Below are 26,111 nucleotides of genomic sequence, written 5' to 3'. Positions count from 1 at the left end.
TGATGCCACTGCACTCCAGCCTGGGTGACAGTCTGAGACTGTCTCAAAAACAAAAAACAAAAAAAACCCCCACAAACTTGTATCATAGTTTAACTGGCAGCATTTTTTCTTAGTGGCGCCTAAAATAATGATGTGTAACAATGGAAGGTATTTAATTCAGTTAAATGCAGTCTGCAGCACCCTCTCTGTATGTGCCTAATTGTGGACCCAGTGGATACAGCACTAAACTTGACAGATGCGGTACCTCTTTGTAGCTTATATTATAGTCTGAGGAGACAAGCAGTACACTAGAAATTAGAGGTTATGCTAAATTGTATGAAGGAAATAGGGTGATGTGGTAGAGAGTGACTGGGAAGGCAGCTACTCAAGATTTGCTGGTCAGGGAATCAGGACGACCCTCAGACCTGGGCAGGAGGGGCTCTTAGTTGGCTGTGTGCTTAGTTCAGTGCTTCTCAAACTGTAATTTCTTTTTTTTTTTTTTTTTTTTGCCATACATCTGCCTTTATTATTAGGAACAGGTGGGACATTTCCAGCAATAGTAAAAAAAAGTAATTTACAAAAGCAGGGATTCAGTGAAGCCGCCTGGTTGTTACCCTTGGGCGCTCACACATAGATGCCAACCCAGAGCAGCAGGAAGAGGACTCCAAAGCCCATGAAGAGTGAGGCCACCAAGGAGATGAGGAGCTCTTTATAGATATCACGAGTGTACTTGGTAGAGGTGACCTCGTAAACGAAGAACCAGGCAGTGAAGAACATGCCGATGGCCAAAAGCACCACGGTCAGATGGGGGAAGACAGCTGGGTTCACTGGGCTGGTGTATCTGCTCATGGCCTCGAGCTCCATTTTGCCCAGCTCCGGCTAAGCCGCCGCTCCGCCACCGGAAGATCAAACTGTAATTTCATACAGATTTCCTGAAGAACGTGTTAAAAGCAGATTCTGTGGCTCATGCTTGTAATCCCAGCACTTTGGGAGGCCGAGGTGGGCAGATCACCTGAAGTCAGGAGTTTGAGCCTAGTCTGGCCAACACATGTAACTTCGTCTCTACTAAAAATACAAAAATTAGTGGTTGTGGTGGCCCGCACCTGTAATCCCAGGTACTCGGGAGGCAGAGGCAGCAGAATCACTTGAACCTGGGAGGCGGAAGTTGCAGTGAGTCAAGATCCTACTACTGCACTCCAACGTGGGCAACAAGAGCGAAACTCCATATATATATATATATATATATATATAAACAGATTCTGATTTAGTAGGTCTTGGGTGGGAACAGATACTGTGCATTGCTAACAAGCCCTCAGGCAATGCTGATGTTTCAAGGGCCACACCCAGGGTAGCAGGACACAGAGGGCCCTGCAGATCACAAGTACTGCAACATCCCATCACCATTTTTGGTTTGGTGAAAAGTTTCTGAAAATTCAATAATTGACTGCGCAGATGGGAATTGTGGAAGAGAAATGTGTGAGTTGTAGTGGATGTGAAGCGGAATCTCTGCAGGTGTGATCGCGATGGGTTTTGTCAACTATGCGGAGCCTGAGCTCAGAGCACCTTCTGCCCACCCTGCCCTAGCCAGGCTGCGCTAACCCTTGAGCTTGCAAGTACCCGCCCTGGTCCAGGGAAGAGTTTGGTTGCTTTAACGTCTGGATTGTGAGGACGGTCCCAGGGGAGCAGACTAAGGGTGTGAATCGGGGCTGGGGTTTAGGCATGGCATGTTTTGTACATTTAAGTAGTAAGACTTATGTACACCTCTACTTGAACTGCTGTTCTGGGCCCTACAAATGTTAGCAGTGGGCCAGCAGGATGTAATAATAATAATGAACATAATAATGGTTAGCCCATATGCCAGACTCTGTGCTAACTCCCATTTTATATATATATAATATATTATATATATAATTATGTAATATATAATATATAATTATATTATATATTATTTTATATATACACAAACATATATACATGGTTATAATATATATTTAACTCCCATTATGTATGTATGTATATATGTGTGTATATATATGTGTGTGTATGTCTATGTGTATATACATAAATATAATTTTTTTTTTTTTGAGACAGAGTCTCACTCTGTCGCCCAGGCTGGAGTGCAGTGGTGCCATCTCGGCTCACTGCAACCTCCGCCTCTTGGGTTCAAGTGATTCTCCTGCCTTAGCCTCCTGAGTAGCTGATATTACAGGTGTGCACCACCACACCCAGGTAATTTTTGTATTTTTAGTAGAGACAGGGTTTCACGTTTTGGTCAGGCTGGTCTTGAACTCCTGACCTCGTGATCTGCCTGCCTCAGCCTCCCAAAGTGCTGGGATTACAGGTGTGAACCACTGCACCAGCTTTTTTTTCCTTGAGACAGGGTCTTGCTTTGTTGCCCAGGCTGGAGTGCAGTAGTACCATCAGAGAGCCATGATAATGCTACTGCAGCTTCAACCTCTCAGACTCCTGAGTAGCTGGGACGACAGGTCCACACCACCATGAGAGGCTAAATTTTTTTCAAACTTTTTGTAGAGACAGAGTCTCCCTATGTTGCCTAGGCTGGCCTTAAACTCATGGACTTAAGTAATTGCCCACCTCAACCTCCCAAAGGGCTAGAATTATAGGGATAAGCCACCATGCCCAGTCAGTTTTATTTATTTATTTCAACAAAGGCCAGGCACGGCAGCATACATCTGTAATCCCAGCACTTTGGGAGGCCGAGATGGGCAGATCACTGGAGGTCGGGAGTTCAAGACCAGCTCATCAACATGGTGAAACCCCGTCTCTACTAAAAATACAAAAATTAGCTAGGCATGGTAGCACATGCCTGTAATCCCAGCTACTCAGGAGGCTGAGGCAGGAGAATCACTTCAACCTGGGAGGCAGAGGCTGCAGTAAACTGAGATGACGCCATTACGCTCCAGCCTGAGTGACAGAGCAAGACTCCATCTCAAAAAATAAAAATAAATAAAAAAGTATGGAGTGATGCTCCTCCTGCCCACTGCCAAGTGTGTCTCTTGGACCAGAAAGGAAGGAAGGGTTAAAACCATGGAAGTGAGGCCAGGTGTGGTGGCTCACACTTGTAATCCCAGCACTCTGGGAGGCTGAGGTGGGTGGATCACCTGAGGTCCTGAGGTCAGGAGTTTGAGACCAGCCTGGCCAACATGATGAAACCCCATCTCTACTAAAAGTACAAAATTAGTTGGGTGTGGTGGCGCATGCCTGTAATCCCAGCTACTTGGGAGGCTGAAGCAGGAGAATAGCTTGAACCTGGGAGTTGGAGGTTGCAGTGAGCCGAGATTGCTCCATTGCACTCCAGCCTGGGCAACAAGAGCAAAACTCCACCTCAAAAAAAGCAAGCAAGCAAGCAAGCAAACAAACAAAAAAGCCATGGAAGTGAAGGTTGTGATTGGAGACCCAGGAATGAGAGTGGTGCTATTCCAAGGACCCATGAATTGTCACCGAAGATGTTTTGCAATGTGACTGGGGTAGGAGTGGGGGTTGAATGTTCTCTGAACAAGGCAAGGCCAGAGTTATTAGCCCCTGAGAACTAAGATCAATGTGAGGACCAGATGGAGTCATTAGAAGGAAAACCATCTCAGATGGTGAAGATTGTTTGAATCAGATTTTTCCATAAAAACCCTGCAAATATAGCCTTTTGGTATTTCTCTCTTCTTCCTTCTCATAGCCCAGACTCCTGGAGATCAGGAGACCAGAGCTCACTCACCTTCCACTATATGTCTGTGGTGAGCAGACACCGACATACCAGAAAAAAAAAGGTATTTGGCTGTAATATTTGCAAGACCCAAGAAGGTACAGGGAATAGATTTTTTTCCATAGAGGGAAGGGGTGGTGTTTTATAAGAAAGAGCACTCTGTCTCAAAAACTAGAAAAAATAAATAAACCAAAATCATTAGAAATACCCAGGGAAGTTGTCAGAAATATAATAGCAGCAGGAAACTGTAATATAACTTTCTTTGACAGACAAAGTAAGAAAAATATACAAGGTGCTGGGCGTGGTGGCTCATGCCTGTAATCCCAGCACTTTGAGAGGCTAAGGCAGGCGGATCATGAGGTCAGGAGTTCGAGACCAAACTGGCCAGCATGATGAAACCCAGTCTCTATTAAAAATACAAAAAGTTAGCCAGGCACGGTGGCACGCACCTGTAATCCCAGCTACTCAGGAGGCTGAGGCTGGAGAATTGCTTGAACTCGGCAGGCAGAGGTTGCAGTGAGCGGAGATCATGCCACTGCACTCCAGCCTGGGTGACAGAGTGAGACTCTCTCTCAAAAAAAAAAAAAAAAAAAAAAGAAAGAAAAAGAAAAAGAAAAATATACAAAGGTATAAAGGAACAGAGAATCTCAATGATAAAGTTGATTAATTAATTAGCCTCTCATTCAACAAATATGTACTCAATGGTGTGTGCCAGGCCCTTTGCTGGATACCAGAAAGATATCAGCCATAAATATATCATCCGTGAACATCCTGAGCCTCCATTCTCTTGGAGCACGTATTCAAGTGATGTTTATTTAACTTTGTGTCTCATAAATGGAGAACCTAACTTTTTCAATGCCAATAAAACATTTACAAATCTTGTTCAAATATTAGGCTGTGAAGGAGATAAGAAATTCCCTAAACTTGAAGTTGTACTGGACACATACTCAGACCATAATGCAATAAACCAGAAATTTCTAAATATTCAAGTAACAGAAACCAACCTTTTAAAGAATCCCAAAACAGTCCTAAATAATTCTTTGATCAATGAGAAAATTCCCCATTGCATTGCTAAGGTTTGACACAAAGCATCTTATGCATTCAATCAATAGTTACTAAATGAATTATTAAAGAGCAATTTGTATATTAAGCACTTTTATTACAAATTTACTACATGTTCATGGAAGAAAAAATAAGCAGTGCAGCTGAACAAAATGAATAAACAAATCCTTAGTAATCCCCCCACTGGGAGATAACCACATCCTTTCCTAGTGTTATGCAATAGATGTCAGGAATTAGAAAAACCTTATTTTTTGGCCATGGGAGCCGTGAAAAGTTCTGTTTCTCCTCAATCCACCAGACCCACGCTTCCCCTTTCTGGATGTAGGGGGTGAAGCTGAGAGACAAAATGAGGAGGGAGGGTGGAAAGCATAGGGGGAAAGCAATCTGATAAGCAGCTAATGAGTTCCTATAGTATGCTGCCATATGCCCAGCCAGGCTAGACCCTGGGGGATAGAGGTAGCACCCATCCCTTCTGGGTTGACAGTTGAAAGGGTAGATAAGAAATTACAAGTGTGATAATCATGACCAAAGGGGATATGCAAGGTGCTATGAGGGCTTAATGTGGGGAGGGGTGTCAAACCTCATCTGGGTGTCAGGAAATGCTTCCTTTCCTAAGGAAGTGACATTTAGGCTGACACCTACGCTGAGAAAGAATTAGTTGAGCAAGAACATGAGAAGTTCCGGCCAGGCACAGTGACTGATACCTGTAATCCCAGCACTTTGGAAAGCTGAGATGGGTGGATCAACTGAGGCCAGGAGTTCAAGACCAGCCTGGCCAACATGGTGAAACCCTGTCTCTACTAAAAATACAAAATTAGCTGGGCATCATGGCCGGTGCCTGTAATCCCAGCTATTCAGGAGGCTGAGGCAGGAGAATCAGTTGAACCTGGGAGGTGGAGGTTGCAGTGAGCCGAGATTGTGCACTGCATTCCAGCCTGGGTGACAGAGTAAGACGATGCCTCGGAAAAAGAAACAAAGAAAGAAAAAAAAAAACATGGGAAGTTCCATAGTGAGAGAGTGGAACTTTCTTTAGAAACGTCTGGCTGGAGAGTCGACAGGGAAGGAAATGGCATGAAATCAGCCTGCAGAGTTTGGCAGGGACCCATCAGCAGAGCCTTGCAATCTAGACCTAACTGCCCGTTGAACAGAAACTGAAGAAGATAAATGAATACATTAAAAGCCCTGAGGAAGTAATCGGCCAGCTCCAGAGTGAGGAACACTCTATGGGACAAATGATTCCGTGTCTTGTCAAATCAATGTCATGAAATAAGTAAAAGGCAAGGAGGTGTGTTATAAAATGAAAGAGACTTAATCGTAATATCAGCAGGACTTAAATTTTCACCCTAATCTCTTGGTTAAGGTCGTAACTGCCAGGTTTCTCCTCTGTCTTTCCGTTTCTATAAGGCCAGGCCACACTCAAGGGACTGTAAGAGCTAACGGAAGTCACTGCAGGGACTGAAGCAAAGGGGAAATGAGGTCAGATGTCTTTCTTTTTTTGGAGACAGTGTCACTGTCGCCCACGCTGGAGTGCAATGGCATGATCTCAGCTCACTGCAATCTCCGCCTCTTGGGTTCAAATGATTCTCCTGCTTCAGCCACCTGACTAGCTGGGATTACAGGCATACACCACCACACCCAGCCAATTTTTGTATTTTAGTAGAGATAGGGTTTCACCATGTTCATCAGGCTGGTCTCAATCTCCTGACCTTGTGATCCACCTGCCTTGGCCTCTCAAAGTGCTGGAATTACAGGCGTGAGCCACCTCGCCCAGCCCTCAGATGTGTTTTTTGTTTTTTTTTGAGACAGAGTTTTGCTTTGTTGCCCAGGCTGGAGTGCAATGATTCGATCTCGGCTCACTGTAACCTCCACCTCCCAGTTCAAATGATTCTCCTGCTTCAGCCTCCGGAGTAGCTGGGATTACAGGCAAGCACCACCTCACCCGGCCCTCAGATGTCTTTTTTAGGAGGAATACTCTGGCCGCAATGTGGTGATGAGATATTGTGGCGTTTGCAGCGGGAATGGACGTACCTTGAGTGATTTCAGGAGAACAGCTCAGCAGGAGTTATTATTGAATATGAGGTTGTGAGAAAAGGTGGAGTTGGGTAGCTGAGGTCTTTCACTGAATCCAAATCAAGGGTCTGTGTGCTCCCAGGAGGTTGCTTCACCCGCCCCCAGGAAGAAGCCACTTTCTGCTGCCGGGTCTTTCCTTGCCTTGGGGAGGGTCCCTGAGGGTTACTGGGGCTGGAAAGCCACCAGCCAACACAAATTAGGAGAGCCTTGGGATTACCAAGGAGGGTCAAAATCCTCGACTCTGAGTTAAAGAAGGGACAGCCGTGGGGGGGACTGAATGGGGCTGGAGGAATGTAAGTCATCCCTAACTTTTTCTTTTCCGAAGCGGGCAGATCACCTGAGGTCAGGAGTCCGAGGCCAGCCTGGCCAACATGGTGAAACCCCGTCTCTACTAAAAGTACAAAAATTAGCTGGGTGTGGTGGTGGGCGCCTGTAATCCCAGCTCTGGAGGCCGAATGAGGCAGGAGAACTGGAGAGGCGGCGGTTGCGGTAAACCGAGATTGCGTCACTGCACTCCAGCCTGAGCAACAAAAGCAAAACTCTGTCTCAAAAAATAAATAAATAAATAAATAAATAAATAAAATAAAATCTTTCGTTTCCTTCCGGGTTTAATAACCCAATTATGAGCATGTAATCAAAAGGTCAATGACTCAGTGGTGTCAAACAAGTAATTTTATTTACCTTTTCGTGTTTTACCAACCTGTCCTTCCCCTCGGCCCTGAGAGTTTTCACGTTTTCCTTTCGGAGCGTGTTTGGGAGGGGGGACTACTACTGTCTCCGCATTTATCTCCGCCGGCGGGCCCCCCGCCCCGGTTTCTTTTCTCCTCGGCGCCTTCGGGTGCGGGCGGGAGGAACGGAGGGAGTTGGGGACGGCGGTGCGGGGCCGGGAGCCGGGCGGGCCCCGCTCCCTTGCGCAGGCTTGTAAACCAGGTGGAAGATGAAGGCGTTGCAGTACCTGCGGGCCGCGGGGCGCGGTCAGGGGCCAGGGGCGGAGCTCCAGGGGGCGGGGCTTGCCCCTCCGAGTTCCGGGGCGTGGGGCTAGACTCAGGGTTGGCTTTGTTAGAGGGTCGCAGGTGCTTTTGTGGGTTGGGGAGATTCTGCGACCTAGATCTAAAGAGGAGTGTGCTGGGGATTGTCGAGATCTCCCATGGGGGTGACCAGTAGTGGGAGCAGAGAAGGCAGGTTGCTGGGCTGGGGGCAAGAGGGTCCCAGGACGGTGGGGACTAGGGGAGAGGTGGGTCTTTGAGGATGCGGAGCCAGAGAGTAAGAGAAGCGAAAGGTCAGGAAGGAGATAGGGTCGCAGGCCCTTACCAGGGCATGCAGTTGTCGGCCGCTCTGAGGCGAAAGGGGGAGCGGAAGGGGTTGAGCTGGGGACGGCTAGTGCCCCCTCCAGTGGCCACCGCCATGGTCTGGCCGTCCATCACGCAGCCATACTCGCTGCTCTCGGTGAAGAAGGCTGGCACTCGAAGGGACTGGGTGAGGCAAGACTCGCTCTGAGAGGCCCCTCCCAGATCCATCCCAGCAGCCAGGATGACAGACAGGGCTGAAAGCCTAGGCCCCGGGACAGATCTGGTGGGAGGGGGGCAGGAGGAGGCCCGAGGCAGACACAGAGAGGGGCAGAGGGACCCGTGGGCATTCCCCAGGCCTGTGGAGCAGGTGCTGGTGCAGAGGAGAGCCCAGAGACTTTCAGAAAAGGAGATGGGAAGGGGGCAGGCAGGAGGGGAGAGAAGTTCCCGTTTGCCCCCATTGCCCACCTGCAGGCGGGGCAGAGAGCTCAGCCATGTATCCTTGAGACCAAATCCAGAGTTAAATCCTGCAGAGAGGTGGGAGACGCTGGCTCTCATGGTCGGCTTCCCTCCCACCTTCTGCATGTGTCTACCCCTGAGCCCCAGGTTCTTACCAATAACCAGGTCGGGCTTGGGCCCCTGGAGCAGGTGGTAGGGCCTTGCTGACACCTTGATCTGCAGGTCCCTGCGGCTCCCCTTCTCCTTAGTGCCAGAGCTGGGCCGTGCTGATACGCCAGAACCATTCCGGACAGACACCTCAGGGCCATCCTGAGGGGCCAGGAGAGGGATGGAAAAGCCACGGGAAGTCAGGGAACTGGAGGATGTGCCCGCAAGATGGGGAGTCGGGGGCAGAAGGGCAGGGCCCAACCAGAAGATCACTGGAGGGGTCAGGGCTAAAGAGCAGAGCCCCCTCAGCCCTCACCCTCTGCAAGGTAAAATGCTGCTGGTCACTTTCGGGGGGCAGGCCATCACCTACAAACTGCAGCTCCAGGGCCACATGGGGGAGCAGGACCAAGAGCTCCTGGAGGACAGAAAGAAGGACAGATCTGGGTTCTACCCAGTATCCACCCCCACACCACAATGCCCGACCTTCAGTGCTGAGGGGGACCTACCCAAAAAACCATGACAAGGTCAAACTCCTTCCCGGCCTCCACCACGTGGATCTTCAGTGACTGTTTGTTCTGGATGTTAAGCTCAGGGACTGGGTGAGAAACCAGCTCTTTAGGGATGTGGTCTACTCTCACTCCCCCACCTCGCCCACACCCCCCACTCAGCTCTCCTTACAGGACTGGGGCACCAGGTGTGTGATGACGTAGTACACAGTCAGCGGGTAGGTGAGAAGCACAGCCATGGGGGAGTCCAAGCTGAGGCCCCGCCATGTGTAGTAATCCTGCCATGAGCCTGGGAGGAGGGGGTTACTAGAGGACCCGGCCCTGGACCCCACCCCCTCTAGTCTAACAGCCTGCTTCTTCACAGTCACCCAGGCTCTGGTTCTCCAGTCCCTGTCCCTACCCATAGCTCCCACAGGGCCCCTCCACCTCACCAAAAAGACCCCGCGGTGGGTCTGGGGGCACAGGAGGCATTATGGCAGGCCCATCCCCCTGGAGAAGCTGGTAGGGATCTCCTGAGAGGACAAAAGAAAGAAGAGCCTGGGGTCAGGGAGACTCCTCCCACCTGACCCATCCTTCCAAAGGAGCTGTATTCCCTGAGAAAGCTGCAGTAAGAGGAATGGGGGTTTGTGTAGGGACGGGGCTTCTGGGTGGAGTTGGTAGGGGTGACTCCATTGAGGGCTGCGGAAAGGCCTGAAATGGCCCTGGTGCTGTTGGTAGGGGGTCAGTGTGTATGTGGAGGGATTATCTGGGAGGGACCCAGACAACTTCTTCCTAGTCCTTCCCTCTAGGCCGAGGGGCCCATGCCTGAAGACAGACCCCACGCACCACCGAGAAGAAGGCTAAGGGATGGCATGTTGCCTCGGGGATGCCCGGAGGAGCCAGGCCCTGGAATCAGCATGCTGAGCTGGGTCCAGTAGCCACGAGTGAGGCCCCGAGAGGCCAGGAAGGCCTCCTTGTTGAAGGTTTCACTGGTCACCTCTGGAGAAGGAGAAGGGGATGAATTGAGGCGCTGGGCTAGCGCCCACTTTTCTTTTTCCTTTTTTTTTTTTTTTTGAGACAGAGTCTTGTTCTGTTACCCAGGCTAGAGTACAGAGGCATGATCATGGATCACTGCAGCCTCCACCTCTTAGGCTCAAAGGATTTTCCCATCTCAGCCTCCCAAGAATTGTGACTACAAGCCTGCGCACCATGCCTGGCTAATTTTTTCTATTTTTTTGTAGAGACAGAGTCTCTGTTGCTCAGGCTGGTCTCAAACTCCTGGGCTCAAGTTAGCTTCCCAATGTGCTGGGATTACAGGTGTGAACCGTTGCCTGGCCTAGAACCCCAGACTAACTCTCCTCAGCCTCCTCTAAGGACTCTGGATCTAAGTCTGGTTCCAGTCAGGCAGGAAACTACCATTTCTGAGGGTCTCCAGTGTCTCAAGCATGAAGCCCACATAATTCTTGTGACAATTCCACGGGCCTTTACATTTGTTAGCATCCCTCTTTTGCAGATGAGGAGATGGAGGCTCCAAGAAGTAAAGTGATTTTTGTTTTTTTATTTGAGATGGAGTCTCACTCTGTCGCCCAGACTGGAGTACAGTGGCGTGATAGCTCACAGCAACCTCAGCCTCCCAGGTACAAGTGATTCTTCTGCCTCAGCCTCCCGAGTAGCTGGGACTACAGGTGCGCACCACCACGCCTGGCTAATTTTTGTATTTTTAGTAGAGACAGGGTTTCACCATATTGGCTAGGCTGGTCTTGAACTCCTGACCTTGTGATCTGTTTGTCTCAGCCTCCCAAATTGCTGGGATTACAGGCGTGAGCCACCATAACAAAACAAATCACTGTAAAGTGATTTGTTTAAGGTCACACTGCCAGTTAGTGGTGGAGCTTGGAAGCAAGTAAGTATTTGAATCCCTATCCCTAATCCCTGCACTCTCTTGGTGACCTAGACATTCAGTCCTTGGCTTCAGAGACCCTGTCTCCAGCCCCAAACATCCAGCCCCTGCCTTTATTCCAGGGATCTAGGCTCTAGCCCCAGACACTCAGCCTTCGACTCCAGGACCCTGTTTCCAGACATCTTATTCCGTTTCCCCCCCGCCCCCCAAGATGGAGTCTTGCTCTGTCTCCCAGGCCAGGGTGTAGTGGCACAATCTCAGCTCACTGCAACCTCCGCCTCCCGGGTTCAGGTAATTCTCCTGTCTCAGCCTCCTGAGTAGCTGGGATTACAGGCATGCCCCATGCCTGGCTAATTTTGAATTTTTTTTTTTTTTTTTTTGAGACGGAGTTTCACTGTTCTTACCCAGACTGGAGTGCAATGGCATGATCTCGGCTCACCGCAACCTCCACCTCCTGGGTTCAAGCAATTCTCCTGCCTCAGCCTCCCGAGTAACTGGGACTACAGGCGCACACCACCATGCCCAGCTAATTTTTTTTGTATTTTTAGTAGAGACGGGTTTCACCTTGTTGACCAGGATGATCTCGATCTCTTGACCTCGTGATCCACCCACCTCGGCCTCCCAAAGTGCTGGGATTATAGGCGGGAGCCACCGCGCCCGGCCTTAATTTTGAATTTTTAATAGAGATGGGGTTTCAACACGTTGGCCAGGCTGGTCTCAAACTTCCGACCTCCTGATCCACCTGCCTCGGCCTCCCAAAGTGCTGGGATTACAGGTGTGAGCCACTGTGCCTGGCCAGACATCTAATTCCCAGTCACAAAGACCCGATTCCAGTTTTCCCCAACAATTCTGACCTCCTTATGGTACCTGTGGTGTAGGTAAAAGGCAGGGCTGCCAGTTCTCCTGCCCGCTCCACGAAGGCTGCAAGCTTTGGGCACCAAAATCGGTGGCTCACATCGTCTGGGCACCGCTGCCAGTCAGCCTGGAGACAAGCCTCTCCACAATACAAGACAGCACTACACTGGGGGCTGGGGACACAGTGGGTGGTGGGCACCCAGTGTTAGCCTCTGTAGGGCCTGTCTGCTGTCCGTCTGCCCAGTAGCTGCCCCTGTGTCACTCCATCTGTTGTCTTACACCCTCTAACTGCCTGTAACAGCCCATATTGTTTCCTCTCCATCTTCTCATGTCCCTGTCCCTCCTTCTGTCTGTCTGCTAGGCACCCCCCACCGGCCTGCTTTCTATTTGCCTGACTGTTGGGGTCTTCCTCTGCCCCCAGCTTTGGGGCTGCTCACCAGGGTGTCAGCTTCACTTCAAAGCTGTGCCTGTGACAAACGTGGCAGGTTCGAGCACGAAGGGAAGCAAAGGTGAAGCCTGGTCGGGGACCCCATGTCCGCATTGGGGTCTTGGCTAACTTCACACCTAGCCTTGGGACCAAGCTCTCCAGCTCTCTAAATAGGGATGGAGATGGTAGCAGGCTGGAGGGGTGCTTGGGTATCCAGGGCCCCAGCCCTCCCCAGCCTCAGATATCAGATTTCTGTACCGATGCAGCCGGGCATCTCCCACAGTAAGCTGTCGGGGCTTTCGGGGGTCCCCGGAGCCCATGGGACAGGCCATGCTGTGACAGAGGAGCACATAGGCCCGAGGAGCCAGGTTCTCAGTCCCTGAGCCCCAGCTTCCAGTCCCCTGGGCTCCATCCACCAGCAGATCAATGCCCAAGATGGTGCCATGCTCATCCGTCACCAGTAAGAGACAGGAAAGGTGCAGGGGGGCAGCCTCTGGGGAAAGAGGGAAAAGTTGAAGCGGTAGGGTGCAGCAAGAGACAAATACGGTCAGAGTCAGGAGTACCGAACTCAAATACCTACAGGGGCTAGGCAAGTAACCTCACTGAGCAAAGGCCACTGGGGAGAGAGAGCATGCTCCTTCTTTTCTTTTTTTCGAGAGGAAGTTTCACTCTTGTTGCCCAGGCTGAAGTGCAATGGCAGGATCTTGGCTCATGGCAACCCCTGCCTCCTGGGTTCAAGTGATTCTCCTGCCTCAGCCTCCTGAGTAGCTGGGATTACAGGCATGTGCCACCACACCCAGCTAATTATGTATTTTTAGTAGAGATGGGGTTTCTCCCTGTTGGTCAGGCTGGGCTCGAACTCCTGACCTCAGGTGATTCACCTGCCTCGGCTTCCCAAAGTGCTAAGATTACAGGCGCGAGCCACCATGCCCAGCCAAGGGCATCTCCTTCTAAAGGGGACAGCTGCTATACAGGACCAGAATACACTGCTGTACAGAAATGTGGGCCCACTGCCAGAGTTTGAGATTTTTCTTGGGAATGTGTAAATCCAGACTTCTGGATACTTTTTTTTCTTGCGATGCTTAAACATTAAATTAAAAACAAAAACAAAAACAAAAAACCACTGTGGGTCAGTAAAAACACCTTTTCAGGCCAGATTGGCCTGAAGGCCAGCACTCAGAACTAGTGGCAGGGGAGGGCTTCCAAAGGAAGGATGGCTGGGCAGGGGGTGGGGCTGGGCCAGCCCTGGGTTCTTACCACTCCTCAGTCCCTTCCTCTTCTGGGGTCTTGTTTTGTCCTCCGCCCTGTTCTCTCGGCAGCCATCCTCACCACCTCCTGCCTCCTGCTCAGCCTCCTCTGACTCTCCTGGAGGGTTTACTTCCTGGGGGGACTCCCTGCTGGTAGGGGCTAGCTCCCGATCCTCCTCTGGTTCCACCTTCTCTGTGCCTGCACCCCTCTCCTCTCTCTTCTTTTCTTCTTCATCTTCCTCCTCTTCCTCCTCCCCTTCCTCTCCATCCTCTAGGCTGACAAAGCTGATGTAGGGGCTCAGGTCTCGAAGGTGGAGTGGAGGGTCGTCTCCCAAGAGTCGGGCAGCCCCCAGGCCTGGTCCAGGCCCTGGCTCTGCCCCTTGCCCCAGGCTGATGCCCACACTACGGTTGTGCAAGACATGGAGCGCCCAAAGGGCAGGGTCCTGGGGCAGCCTTCTGATCCGGGCCTCCAGCTGTCGCCAGCGGCCCTCCAGGCTGGTCCCTACAGCCCCACGCTCTGCTACAAACTTTCGGAACCAGCCAAACAGAAGGGCAGCGAAATCAAGGAACTCATCCCGGTATCCAGACACAAACTCCATGTCTTCAGGGACACAGGGCCCCGGCCCAGACTGAGCAAAGGAAGGGATATATGGTGAGGGACACGGTAGCAATGAGAGGGTTTGGGGCTGGGTCACAAACTGGAGAAGAGGGTAGGTAAGAGTCACTTAGGGTTGGATCTGTGGATAGGTTAGGAGCCAAGAAGAGGGTTTTCAGGGCTGAGGATGGGAGTTCAGGGAGGAAAATGGGGGCAGGACTTGAAACTGGGTGACCACGGTTGGAGAAGACTACTCAGGGATGAGATGGTATTTGAGGCTTAAAATTGGAGATTTCAGACCCTCAAAAGTATAGAGTTTAAATGAAGGCAGAGATGAGAGAGGGCTAATTCTATCGGGACGGGTTTGGCGAGGAGGGAAGCATTTTGGATGCGTCTGTGGGGCATGGGAGTGGGAGAGGGTTTGCCCTGGGCTCGGATTGGTGCGTCGGGGAACCCCGGTAGGCATAGCCCCTCCCGGCCGCCCCACTCCTCCGGTACCTGCAGCCGCTGCCACTTTTCAAAGGTAAATACCGCGGGGTGGAGGGTGCGCGGGTCGTGACGTCAGGGCTGCCCGAGGCCCGGCCGGCTCAGCGGGCGGTCACGCCCCCCTGCCCCAGCACTGAGCTCGGTGCGTCCGCGTGTGGCGGCCCCGCAGGGGCGCGCGGCCGGGGCTGGCGGCGGCTCCCTCCACCGCGCCACCCCGAGGCTCATCCAGCTCTGCTGGGTCCCGCGGCGCGGGAGCGGGGAAGTGAAAGTGCCTTGGAGGAGGAGGGCCAGGGCAGCCGTGACCCGCTTCTCAGGCCCGCGGGAAAGTGGGGCGGGCGGAGGGGCTGGGCTCCTGAACCCAACCGAATCGGCTCCTCGGGCCGCCGTCCTCCCGCCCCGCCTCGCCTAGCCAGCCTCAGGAGTGTTCTTTCGGTTTCTTCTGAGATTCCTGGCGGTCCCTCTATGGAGCTCGAGCCCAGTGCGGGGGCACAGGGCGCGGGTGCTCCACCTCCCGGACTTTCCCAGCGGCCTGAGGCTGGCGCGGCGCGGGCCGGGTGAGGAGCGCACGGTCAGGGCGCAGCGGGGTAGCGGGGCGCCGCCGGCTCTCGCCTCCTCCCTAGACGGGACGTGGCGTCGATTGCCGCGGTCTCCTCCGACCCCTGGCGAAAGCCATTGAGAAACCAGCTGGACGTCACGCGCCGGAGACTGTCTGGGAGTCAGAGCTAGGCGGCTCCATCTCCGCAGCTTCCGCGGATCCCCGAGATGCGGCCGGCCTGGGGAGCCGGGTCCCTCGCGCTCCTGCTCCGGCTCCTCCAGCTCGCCTACCTGACTCTGCCAGGTTAGCCGGGGGTGGGGCAGGGGACTCAGATCCCCAAGTCAAGGGAAGGGGGTGAGTTGGGGAGGGGGCACGAGGCCCACGGAGTTGGGTTGATGAAGGCAGCGGGAACAGAGGAAAGCCAGCCTGCCATCTGGGGTTGGGGACCGCGGCCGGGGGACATCTGGCTTCCTGCGGGATTATGGACGTTGTGGAGGGCGTGATGATGTGTGGGTTGAACCTGGCGCTCTGCCCCTGGGCTTACGGGAGAGGCTGTAATGAGACAGTGGATTGGAGGCCAGGGAACAGCGGAGTGGAGACTCTGGGTTTGGGAACGGGTTCCGACGACCTGTCTCGCTCAGGCAATGGCAACGAGGGCAGCGTCACTGGAAGTTGTCACTGTGATAAAATAATTTCTTCGGACTCCCCGCCATCGGCTCAGTACATACATCATCTTCGAAAACATCTGAAATCTTACCATCACTGTCCGCGCTACATCAGGTAATTTTCTCTGCGACGGCAGCGCCTGCGCGGTCCCTCCTTGCCAGGTGCCTCCAGGACCCTCTCCGGTCAAACCTGGACTCCTTCCCGGCGCACTGCGCCCCATCTCCGGGTTGTTTGCTCCCATACCCCGAAACTTCATTACTCCGACGCACCTACCGGGGAATTTCCCAGCCCCAGGAGAAAGGGCTCTTTCTTGGTGGCGACTTCACGCCTCTGGAATGAGGAAGGAGCTGGGGAAGGAAAGGAGGAGCCGCAGCTAAGCCCAGGTCTCTCCCCTGCAGGTTCCAGCTGCCTCTCCGAAGCGTGTGTGGGAGCAGCAAGGACCCATGGGTTCAGGAATTGAAGGGCTGCCTTGATCGGAGAGGTAAGACTTCCCCGCTGCTCTTCAGGCTCTGCCCCCATGGCTTAGTGGCTTCCACCTGACAGTTTTCTTTACCTGAACCTTTTCCCCTGGGACTGCACATTCTTAGAACCTTCTTCTGATCCTGTCCAAAGCACTTAGACTCTAGTCCCTGTTTCCCAAACAGGGTAATCATTCACCATCACCTTCATGATTTTTGCCAATTCATTCTACCACATGTGCTATTGTCTATTTATTGATATTTTTCTTGGAATGAAAGTACTATTTTTCTTTTCCAATATTTTATGAAAATTCAGACATATGTAAAAGTTGAAAGAATGGCACAGTGAATATCCAATGCCTCCACCTAGATACTACAATTTTATTTATATATGTATATTTTAAATATTTACATAAACAAATATATATTTTACAATATCAGTCTTACAGCACTGACATGACATTTGCTTTACTGCGTATCCATCTATTCATCCTTCTGTCCATCATCAATCACCTTGTTTCTGGATGCATTTCAAGGCAGGTTGCAGGCATCATTGTGCTTCATTCCAAAACATTTCAGCATGTATATTAAGTAGCGTTCAATATTAACAATTTTTTTCTTTTGAGTTCAAATTTACATACAGTGAAATGAATTACTTTTAAGTGTGCACAAACCAGTTTTGAAAACTTAAATAGAAGTTGGGCACGGTGGCTCACGCCTGTAATCCCAGCACTTTGGGAGGCTAAGGCAGTGGACCACCTGAAGTCACGAGTTGGAGCCCAGCCTGACCAACGTGGTGAAACCTCGTCTCTACTAAAAATACAAAATTAGCTGGGCATGGTGGCACGTGCCTGTAATCCCAGCTATTCAGGAGGCTGAGGCAGGAGAATCACTTGAGCCCTGGAGACAGAGGTTGCAGTGAGCTGAGATCACGCCATTGCACTCCAGCCAGGGCAACGAAAAAAAAAAAAGAAAATTTAAATAGCAAATTATCCTAAGCAATAACCTCTGTGAAGTCACAAGTTTAATGCACTGGTTGTCTTTTTCTCCTAAAATAAATATACGACCATTAAAATACTAAAGGTTGTTCCATGAGCTAGCTAAACTTTTGTAGGATCAGCATCACCCATACTGCCTTTAGGTCTGTCCAGACCTGTATGATTTCCTTTAATCCTCCCAGCTACCCTGGCCCTTGGTACTACAATTATCCTCATTTTACAGCTAGAAGAAATCAGTTTCAGAGAAGTTGGAGACAAGGAGTGAGGTTATACAGCTACTGGAGGTTTCAAAGCTACTTGAGGTTACACAGCTACTTTACAGCAGAGCCAGGACTCCAGCCTTGGTCTCCGGACTTCCCAGTTTATGACGAACACTTGTCTTGTGATTTGCTCACTTCCTTGTTCCCTGCCTTTTCTCTCTGTCACCGCCTTCCTCTTCCGGCTTTCAGCTTGATATTCTCCCTGACTCACTCCTCTTCCCTCTGTTGGAGCTCAGAACACGATACCCCAAAACATGGTACCTTGGTAATTAAGAAAACAGCAGATGTAGGCCAGGTGCAGTGGCTCACGCTTGTCATCCCAGCACTTTGGGAGGCTGAGACGGGCAGATCACCTAAGGTCAGTAGTTTGAGACCAGCTTGACCAACATGGCGAAATTCCATCTCTACTAAAAATACAAAAAAAAAATTTACCTGGGTGTGGTGGCACACACCTGTAATCCCAGCTACTCGGGAGACTGAGGCAGAATTGCTTGAGCCCGGGAGGCAGAGGGTGCAGTGAGCTGAGACCACGCCATTGCACTCCAGCCTGGGCAACAAGAACGAAACTCAGTCTCAAAAACAAAAACAAACAAACAAGCAAACAAAAAACCAGCAGAAGTAGCTCACTCCGCTCTTTCCATTTTTCTGTGAAATCTGGCCATAAAGGAATTCTATGACTTCACCTGGAAGTAGGTCATAAGGCCGCCATTTCAGAGGGGTCCTGCCCTATACTTGGAAGCCAAGAATAATCTTGACAGGCCTTGCTGTCCCCCCAAAGCTGCCATTTATTACCATTAGATCCTACTCTTTTCGTCCAATCATACGTTTTTGTTTTTGTTTTTTTCTGAGACGGAGTTTCGCTTTTGTTGGCCCAGGCTGGAGTACAATGGTGCAATCTTGGCTCAAGTCAACCTCTGCCACCTGCGTTTAAGCGATTCCTGCCTCAGCCTCTCGATAGCTGGGATTACAGGCACGCACCATCACGCCTGGCTAATTTTCGTATATTTAGTAGAGATGGGGTTTCTCAGTGTTGGTCAGGCTGGTCTCCAACTCCAGATCTCAGGTGATCCACCCGACAAAGCCTCCCAAAATGCTAGATTACAGGTGTAAGCCACCACACCCAGCCTACTTCTTTTTTTTTTTTTTTTTTGAGACCGAGTCCCACTCTGTCACCCAGGCTGGAGTGCAGTGGTGTGATCTCAGCTCACTGCAACTTCCTGGGTTCAAGCGATTTTCCTTGAGTAGCTGGGACTATAAGCGCCCGCCACCATGCCTAATTTTTTGTATTTTAGTAGAGACAGGGTTTCACCATGTTGCCCAGGCTGGTTTTGAACTCCTGACCTCGGTGATCCACCCGCCACAGCCTCCCTAAGTGCTGGGATTACAGACATGAGCCACTGCACCCAGCCTGTCCAATCATATTTCTATACAATGGTCCATTCTTCAGCAAGCCTAAGCATAAAAATACACTTTTTCCTGGGTCTTTGAGTCTTCCTTTCTGAAGGTTCCTATGTGATATAAAACGTAAATGAAATAAACATTAGGCTTTTCTCTTGTTAATGTTTTTTGTTGATAGGGGTATTAGCCTTGACTGTTGTCATGCGTGAGGAAAAGATACTACTTTTTCTCCCCGACACTTCTGTTTTTTCGTGTTGTCCCCTAATGGTCCTGATTCCTCATTTATTTCCTCTTCAGAATGTGGACATGCTTACTTGGGGAGTGCAGCCCACCGGGAGCATTTGCCTCCTACCAGCCCCTCTACTTCTCGGGCCTCAGAGGGGACAGCTTCAGATATCCGTACCCCTGCCCAGATGCTCCTGTCCACCTTGCAGCCCACTCAGCAGCCCACCCACCCACCAGAATCACTATCCTTGGACGAAGAGCTCACCCATCCCAGTGAAACCACCATTCCCACTGCGGGCCACAGTCTAGGAGTTGGATCTGAGGCTGGGGAGAACCAGAAGCGGCTGGAAAAAGCACCTGATCCTGCAGCCGGGACATCAGCCATAGCACCGGTGCTGTCCCTCCTGGCCATAGTCTTCATCCTCACAGCAGCACTTGCCTATGTGCTATGCAAGAGGAGGACGAGGCAGTCACCACAGTCCCCTCCAGGTAAACTGGACCTCTGAACCCTTCCCCCTGGGACCCCGAGCCTTCCTGACAGGGATCCTGACCCAGTAGCTCTCAGGTGGCTGAAACCCTGGCCTCGGCACTCAAGTATCAAGGTTGTCTGCACAGGTTGACTGCAGGCCCTCTGAGGCCAGTCAGCCAGGGACTATAGAGAGTGGAGAGGGAAGGAAGCGACCATGGGCACAAGGACTAGTGCTTAGAGCAACATCATGGAGAAGATGGCTAGAGCAAGCTAGTGGGAGACAAAGCTGTGGAGGGAGGTGAGGGCCAGTCATTCAATTCACAAATTTTCACTGAGCACCTACTGTGGGCCAGGTCACAGGGTTAATGTCTTGAAGTCTGATTCCCTAGTTCTAGCTATCATCCCCCCATCACTCTCCTTGATCTCAGAGCTCATTTCTCAATTTATTTATCCTTTCCAGATCTGCAGCTCTATTATACACCTGTGGCACCTGACTCTAATATCTGAGGTGAGAATGTGAGCTTGTGAGGGTAAATTGTGGTTTACTTTCATAAAAAATATAATAAATGAGACCAATCACTAATAACATGGTAGGCACTGTATACATACTTGTGTTTTTCTGTTTTTAGAGATGGGCTCTCACTATGTCGCCCAGGCCATTCTGGAACTCGTTGTCAAGTGATCCACCCACCTTGGCCTCCTGAAGTGTGAGGATTATAAGTGTGGCCTACCACATTCACCCTACATGTATTCCCTCTGTTGGAGCTCCAAACACAACACCTCAAAACATGGCACCTTGGTAATTAAGAAAACAGCAGATGTAGGCCAGGCGCAGTGACTCACGCCTGTAATCCCAGCACTATAAAAAATAGAGAAAATTAGAAATTTTTTAAAATTAAAAAAAATTTAAAAAGGTTTTACTATAAAATCTGCTTTTTATACTGGGTGATAATAACTTGGACAAATTTTATATGTATGTTCCTTCAGTTTTTTGAGACAAAGTTTCACTCTTGTTGCCCAGGCTGGAGTGCAATGGTGCGATTTCGGCTAACCTCTGCCTCCCAGGTTTAAGTGATTCTCCTGCCTCAGCCTCCCAAACAGCTGGGATTACAGGCTTGTGCTACCGTGCCCAGCTAATTTTTTGTATTTTTAATAGAGAGGAGGTTTCACCATGTTAGCCTGGATACTCTTCATCTCCTGACTTCGTGATCCGCCAGCCTTGGCCTCCCAAAGTGCTGAGATTACAGGTGTGAGCCACTGCGCCCCACCTGTGTTTTTTTTTTTTTTCTTTGAGATGGAGTCTCGCTCTGTCTCCCAGTCTGGAGTGCAGTGGTACAGTCTTGGCTCACTACAACCTCTACCTACTGGGTTCAAGCAATTCCTGTGCTTCAGCCTCCCAAGTAGCTGGGATTACATGTGCCTGCCACTTCACCCGGCTAATTTTTGTATTTTTAGTAGAGGCAGGATTTCACCATGTTGGCCAGGCTGGTCTCGCACTCCTGACCTCAAGTGATCTGCCCGCCTCGACTTCCCAAAGTGCTGGGATTACAGGCGTGAGCCACCGTGCCTGGCCCTATGTGTTTTTTTAACTACTAAAAATTATTTTTATAATGATTGAATCTTCTTTACCGAGACAACTGGCCTCAGGCCCTTGTACCCCTACCGTGATTCCTGGGTTCAGCTTTTTTTGCTGATGGCTCCCCGTCATCCCAACTCTCCCACTATACCAGTTGTTCCTCCTCCACCTCAGCCTTCTCCTGCTTCCTTCTCTAGCCCTGCAATGAAGGCCTGGGCTTTCCCACCCTCCCTCCTTAGCAGGTACTGTGCTGGGATGCCATCTGGGCTCGTCTTACTTCCTTAGTCCCTTGCATACCCCAGTAAGAGACTGATCTTCTTTTTATTGTTGTTGCTTTTATTATTAAAATTCTAGTTCTTATTTTGTCTCTCCCAGTGAAGAAGAATGTATCTTCATTAGGCCAAGTCTGCTCGAAGCCTGGGGCAGGAGCATGAAGTGTTTGAGGAAGTGGGTTGGATGTGTGAGTTTCTATCTCTGTCTGAGCCTGTCAGGGTGTTGGTGGAGTGCAGGGCAGGAGCACCCTGCTGGAGAGGCCAGGAGCACCCTGCTGGAGAGGCCAGGGCATAGCTGTGGGCAGGCTTAGGCTTCAGTTTTTCCATGCCTACCATTTGCCCCTTTGTCTCCAACGGAGTTTCACGAAGTTGGCCAGGCTAGTCTCGAACTCCCGACCTCACATGATCCTCCAGCCTTGGCCTCCCCAAGTGTACTTTGAGCAGCAGGGCATGTAGGTGCCCATGCTCCCCATCCTACATGTTCCCAGGTTCTGTCCCATGGTGCAGGCGATGGTCTCCCTCTGAGCTCTGGGTCCACCTCCCTGGCCTAGTTCTCCAGCATCTGCTCACAGGTTCGAGCCACGTCACTGAGCTTGAGGCGGGCATAGTCCACTCGCTTCAAAGCCATCTGACAGTCCTTCCTTGAAGAGTAGCTGGAGCCCTCATGGGGCTGCCCTGTGGCCACCTATAAGACAAGGCTATCAATGGAGCACCATCTCCTTTGCCATTACTCCAACCAGACATCAGGTCTCGTCTCATTTCTTCCCTGAGTTTGAATTTGTTATGCCGCCTGGTAGCTGGGGCATTACAGACAAGATTAGCATAAGTTAAATGATTTTTTTACTTATGCTAATCTTGTCTGTAAAAATGGGGGTAATGATAACTGCTTACTAGAGTTGTTGAGGATTAGATAAAATAATGCAGAGTATCTGGCACACCGCAAGTATTAGTAAATGGCAGTGGTCCCTGTGAAGACTTCAGAATGTTCTCAATCCTGTCCCTCTTCTCAGGATAGAAGATCTGGGGTCCAAGTGTAGTGGCTTATTACGCCTGTAATCCCAGCACTTTGGGAGGCTGAGGCAGGCAGATCACGAGGTCAGGAGATCGAGACTATCCTGGCTAACACGGTGAAACCCCGTCTCTACTAAAAATACAAAAAATTAGCCGGGCGTGGTGGCGCACACTTGTAGTTCCAGCTACTCCGAAGGCTGAGACAGGAGAATTGCTTGAACCAGTGAAGCAGAGGTTGCAGTGAGCCAAGATTGCGCCACTGCACTACTCGAGCCTGAGCAACAGAGCGAGACTCAGTCTTAAAAAAATAAATAAATAAAAATAAAAACGTATCTGGGACCTCGATCAGGCTGTTTCCAATGACAAAGTTCTGTAGTTGTAGTATTATTTACAAGCCTTCACCCAGGCACATGTGATGTTAACCCAGTGAGGTATGCAGGGCTGCCTTTAATTCTTTCCTTTAATTATTATTATTATTATTTTTGAGACAGAGTTTTTGCTTTGTTGCCGAGACTGGAGTACAATGGCATGATCTTGGCTAACTGCAACCTCTACCTCCTGGGTTTAAGTGATTCTCCTTCCTCAGCCTCCCGAGTAGCTGGGGCTATAGGTGCCTTTCACCAAACCCGGCTTTTCTTTTTCTTTTTCTTTTTCTTTTTTTGAGACAGAGTCTCACTCTGTTGCCCAGGCTGGAGTGCAGTGGTGCAATCTTGGCTCACTGAAACCTCTGCCTCCCGGATTCAAGTGATTCTCCTGCCTCAGCTTCCCGAGTGGCTGGGACTGCAGGCGTCCGCCACCACGCCCAGCTATCTTTCTTATTTTCAGTAGAGACAGAGTTTCACCATGTTGGCCCGGCTGGTCTTGAACTCTTGATCTCAGGTGATCCACCCACCTTGGCCTCCCAAAGTGCTAGGATTACAGGCATGAGCCACCACACCCGGCCACTTCTTTCCTTTTAAAGGAAGAAACTGGCTCTGGACGGCTGGGGAGGTCTGGTCCTGCCCAGTTAATGCTCCACCCGGGATGAACTAAGGCTAAGGTTTTGGTCCGCTCGCAGCACCTCCCAGACACACCCACCTGGGTGAGGTAGCGGATCTGGGCTGACAGCTCCGCCTCCACGTGTTGCACTGAAGCGGTGAAGGCCGCCGCCTGCCGGTCTAGAAGCCGCTCGTTGGTTTTTTCCTTGGACAATTCTAGGATCACCGTACCTGCCAGGGCGGAGAGGGGGCGGGGACACCCGGAGACAGCCAGTGTAGCCCCGCCCCAGGGCCAGCCCTTCTAAGTCCCGCCCTTTTGCTGAGCACGCACGTAGGAGAATTCCCTCCCCAACCCTTCTCCAAGTGCCCGGTCAGCCTGTGGGTGCAGCTCGGCCTCGTTTTCGCTCCCCGCCGTCCGGGTCGTCGCATCCCGAACCTGCATTCTGAAGGATGGCGCCGATTTCCCGTTCGATGTCTTCCAGGGCGCGTAGTCGCTCATTCGCCAGGCTGTAGGTAGCCATTGTCGCTCGGGGAATCCTCCTCAGGAGTTTCTCCTGAGAAACGCAACGCTTGTTCCGGAAGTGGCTAATCGGTGTGCGCCTGCGCAGAGGGCACCGTGCAGCAAGCACTACGATTCCCAGGGTGCTCAGCGCAGCCTCGCCCTCTCAGTTCACCTGGTGAACTACAACTCCCAGGCTCCACTGCGCCTCGGCCACGGGACCACCGGCAGTCAGAGGTGACAATGAAATACCCTCTCACCCGAGGCCGTTTAGACCTGTCCACCTTGTTAACACCGTCTGTGGCCTCTATTTAGTTTATTCTACACGAGTTTATTTATTTATGAGACAGAGGCTCACTGTCTCCCAGGCTGGAGTGCAGTGGCACGATCTAGCGCACTGCAACCTCCACCTCCTGGATTCAAGCGGTTCTCCTGTCTCAGCCTCCCGAGTAGGCCCGCGCCACCACGCCCGGCTAATTTTTGTATTTTTAGTTGAGACGGGGTTTCACCGTATTGGCCAGGCTGGTCTCGTACTCCTGACCTCAAGGTATCCGCCCGCCTTGGCCTCCCGAAGTGCTGGGATTACAGATGTGAGCTGAACCTTAAAGGTTAACTACATGGATGACAGCTTGTAGTGGAAAAGGGAGACGGCATAGGCAAGAGGTATGGTGCTGTGACAGCCCCCAACACATGCGGAGTCCAGCAAGGAATTCCGTCTGTCTGGAGTGACTAGTGTGTGCTGGTGGTTAGGTGTGACAATGGCGAGCCTGCGGGTAGGAGCAGAATGAGGAAAAGGCTTGCAAGCTAAGTATTTTGGGCTTGAATCTGAAGGCCTTTGGTAGCCTTTAAAGGGTTTTTACGAAGTGTTATGACCAGAATTACCTTTTTTGGAAAGATCACTGGTAACAGTTTATACAGGATTATCAAGAATGAAACCAGTTTGCCCAAGGTTAGCAAATGAAGGTTAGACACGGTTAAACCGAATGGTCTAGCCTGGGCTATGTAGTGAGATACTGTCTTTACAAAAGCATTTTGGGGCTGGGCATGGTGGCTTATCCTGTAATTTCAGTTCTATGGGAGGCTAAGGCGGGAGGATTGCTTGAGCTAAGGACTTTGAGACCAGCCTGGGTAATACAGAGACCCCGTTTCTCTCTCTCTCTGTCTCTCTTTTTTCTTTTGAGAGGGAGTCTTTCTTACTTCGTCGCCCAGGCTGGAGTGCAGTGGCACGATCTCGGCTCACTGCAACCTCCGCCTCCTGGGTTCAAACAATTCTCCTGCCTCAGCCTCCCAAGCAGCTGGGATTACAGGTGCCTGAAACCATGCCTGGCTAATTTTTGTATTTTAGTAGAGACAGGGTTTCACTATGTAGGTCAAGCTTGTTTCAAACTCCTGACCGCAAATGATCTGCCCACCTTGGCCTCCCAGAGTGCTAGGATGACAGGCGTAGGCACCACGCCCAGCTTTTGACCCCAACTTTTATATTTAAAAAATAAAAATATAAGCCAGGCGTGGTGGCTCAAGCCTGTAGTCCCAGCACTTTGGGAGGCTGAGGTGGGCGGATCAACTGAGGTCAGGCGTTCCAGACCAGCCTGACCAATACGGTGAAACCCCATCTTTAAAAATAAATAAATAAATAAATAAAAATAAAAATATTTTAAAAATTAGCCAGGCTTGTTGGCTGATGCCTGTATTCCCAGCTTCTTGGGAGGCTGAGATGGTAGGATTTCTTGAGTCTGAGAGGTCAAGGCTGCAGTGAGCCATTGATTGTGCCACTGCACTGTAGTCTGGGTGACAGAGCGAGACCCTGTCTCAAAAATAAAAAAACTACCATCCTGGTCAATGGTGAAATCACGTCTCTACTAAAAATAAAAATAAAAAATTAGCTGGGTGTGGTGGTGCATGCCTGTAATCCCAGCTACTCAGGAGGCTGAGGCAGGAGAATCGCTTGAACCAGGTAGTTGGAGGTTGCAGTGAGCGGAGATCACAACACTGCACTCCAGCCTGGGTGACAAGAGTGAGACTCCATCTCAAAAAAAAAAAAAAAAAAAAAAATT

General features: G+C 50.8%; 4 protein-coding genes across 6 annotated transcripts; 1 reads left to right on the top strand and 3 right to left on the bottom strand.

Annotated features, from left to right (window-relative positions):
* Positions 1-463: 463 nt before the first annotated feature.
* Positions 464-884, bottom strand: LOC101038966 (dolichyl-diphosphooligosaccharide--protein glycosyltransferase subunit TMEM258). The gene has a single exon (XM_003931397.4). It carries the CDS (start codon positions 841-843, stop codon positions 604-606), a length of 240 nt encoding a protein of 79 aa, XP_003931446.1. The 5' UTR covers positions 844-884; the 3' UTR covers positions 464-603.
* Positions 885-7,485: 6,601 nt separating this feature from the next.
* ZMYND15 (zinc finger MYND-type containing 15) lies at positions 7,486-14,949 on the bottom strand. 3 transcript variants are annotated; one of them, XM_010342017.3, is made up of 14 exons: positions 14,726-14,949; positions 13,643-14,261; positions 12,644-12,878; positions 12,396-12,551; positions 11,971-12,131; positions 10,050-10,202; positions 9,656-9,736; positions 9,397-9,513; positions 9,225-9,313; positions 9,035-9,133; positions 8,727-8,880; positions 8,581-8,639; positions 8,138-8,298; positions 7,486-7,781 (listed from the first exon to the last, which is right to left on the bottom strand). In XM_010342017.3, the coding sequence occupies exons 2-14, from the start codon at positions 14,229-14,231 to the stop codon at positions 7,610-7,612; spliced, it is 2,226 nt and encodes a 741-aa protein (XP_010340319.2). In that variant the 5' UTR covers positions 14,232-14,261; positions 14,726-14,949; the 3' UTR covers positions 7,486-7,609. The 3 variants fall into 3 exon arrangements, with proteins under 3 accessions (XP_010340319.2, XP_010340320.2, XP_010340321.2); XM_010342018.3 differs by lacking the exon at positions 8,138-8,298 and having other exon boundaries at positions 13,643-14,845; XM_010342019.3 differs by lacking the exon at positions 10,050-10,202 and having other exon boundaries at positions 13,643-14,845.
* Positions 14,950-15,468: 519 nt separating this feature from the next.
* CXCL16 (C-X-C motif chemokine ligand 16) lies at positions 15,469-21,658 on the top strand. Its single transcript, XM_010342021.3, has 6 exons — positions 15,469-15,551; positions 15,890-16,028; positions 16,313-16,395; positions 19,326-19,742; positions 20,183-20,230; positions 20,352-21,658. The coding sequence occupies exons 1-5, from the start codon at positions 15,476-15,478 to the stop codon at positions 20,227-20,229; spliced, it is 762 nt and encodes a 253-aa protein (XP_010340323.2). The 5' UTR covers positions 15,469-15,475; the 3' UTR covers position 20,230; positions 20,352-21,658.
* MED11 (mediator complex subunit 11) lies at positions 20,366-26,086 on the bottom strand. The gene is made up of 3 exons (XM_003931396.4): positions 23,995-26,086; positions 23,659-23,789; positions 20,366-22,255 (listed from the first exon to the last, which is right to left on the bottom strand). The coding sequence occupies exons 1-3, from the start codon at positions 24,077-24,079 to the stop codon at positions 22,118-22,120; spliced, it is 354 nt and encodes a 117-aa protein (XP_003931445.1). The 5' UTR covers positions 24,080-26,086; the 3' UTR covers positions 20,366-22,117.
* Between the last annotated feature and the right edge of the window lie 25 nt (positions 26,087-26,111).

The sequence above is a fragment of the Saimiri boliviensis genome, chromosome 17, assembly GCF_048565385.1.
Source record: "Saimiri boliviensis isolate mSaiBol1 chromosome 17, mSaiBol1.pri, whole genome shotgun sequence".
Classification (NCBI taxonomy): domain Eukaryota; kingdom Metazoa; phylum Chordata; class Mammalia; order Primates; family Cebidae; genus Saimiri; species Saimiri boliviensis.
The sequence above is the reverse complement of the archived record's forward strand: the minus strand, read 5'-3'. Positions and strand labels throughout refer to the sequence as shown.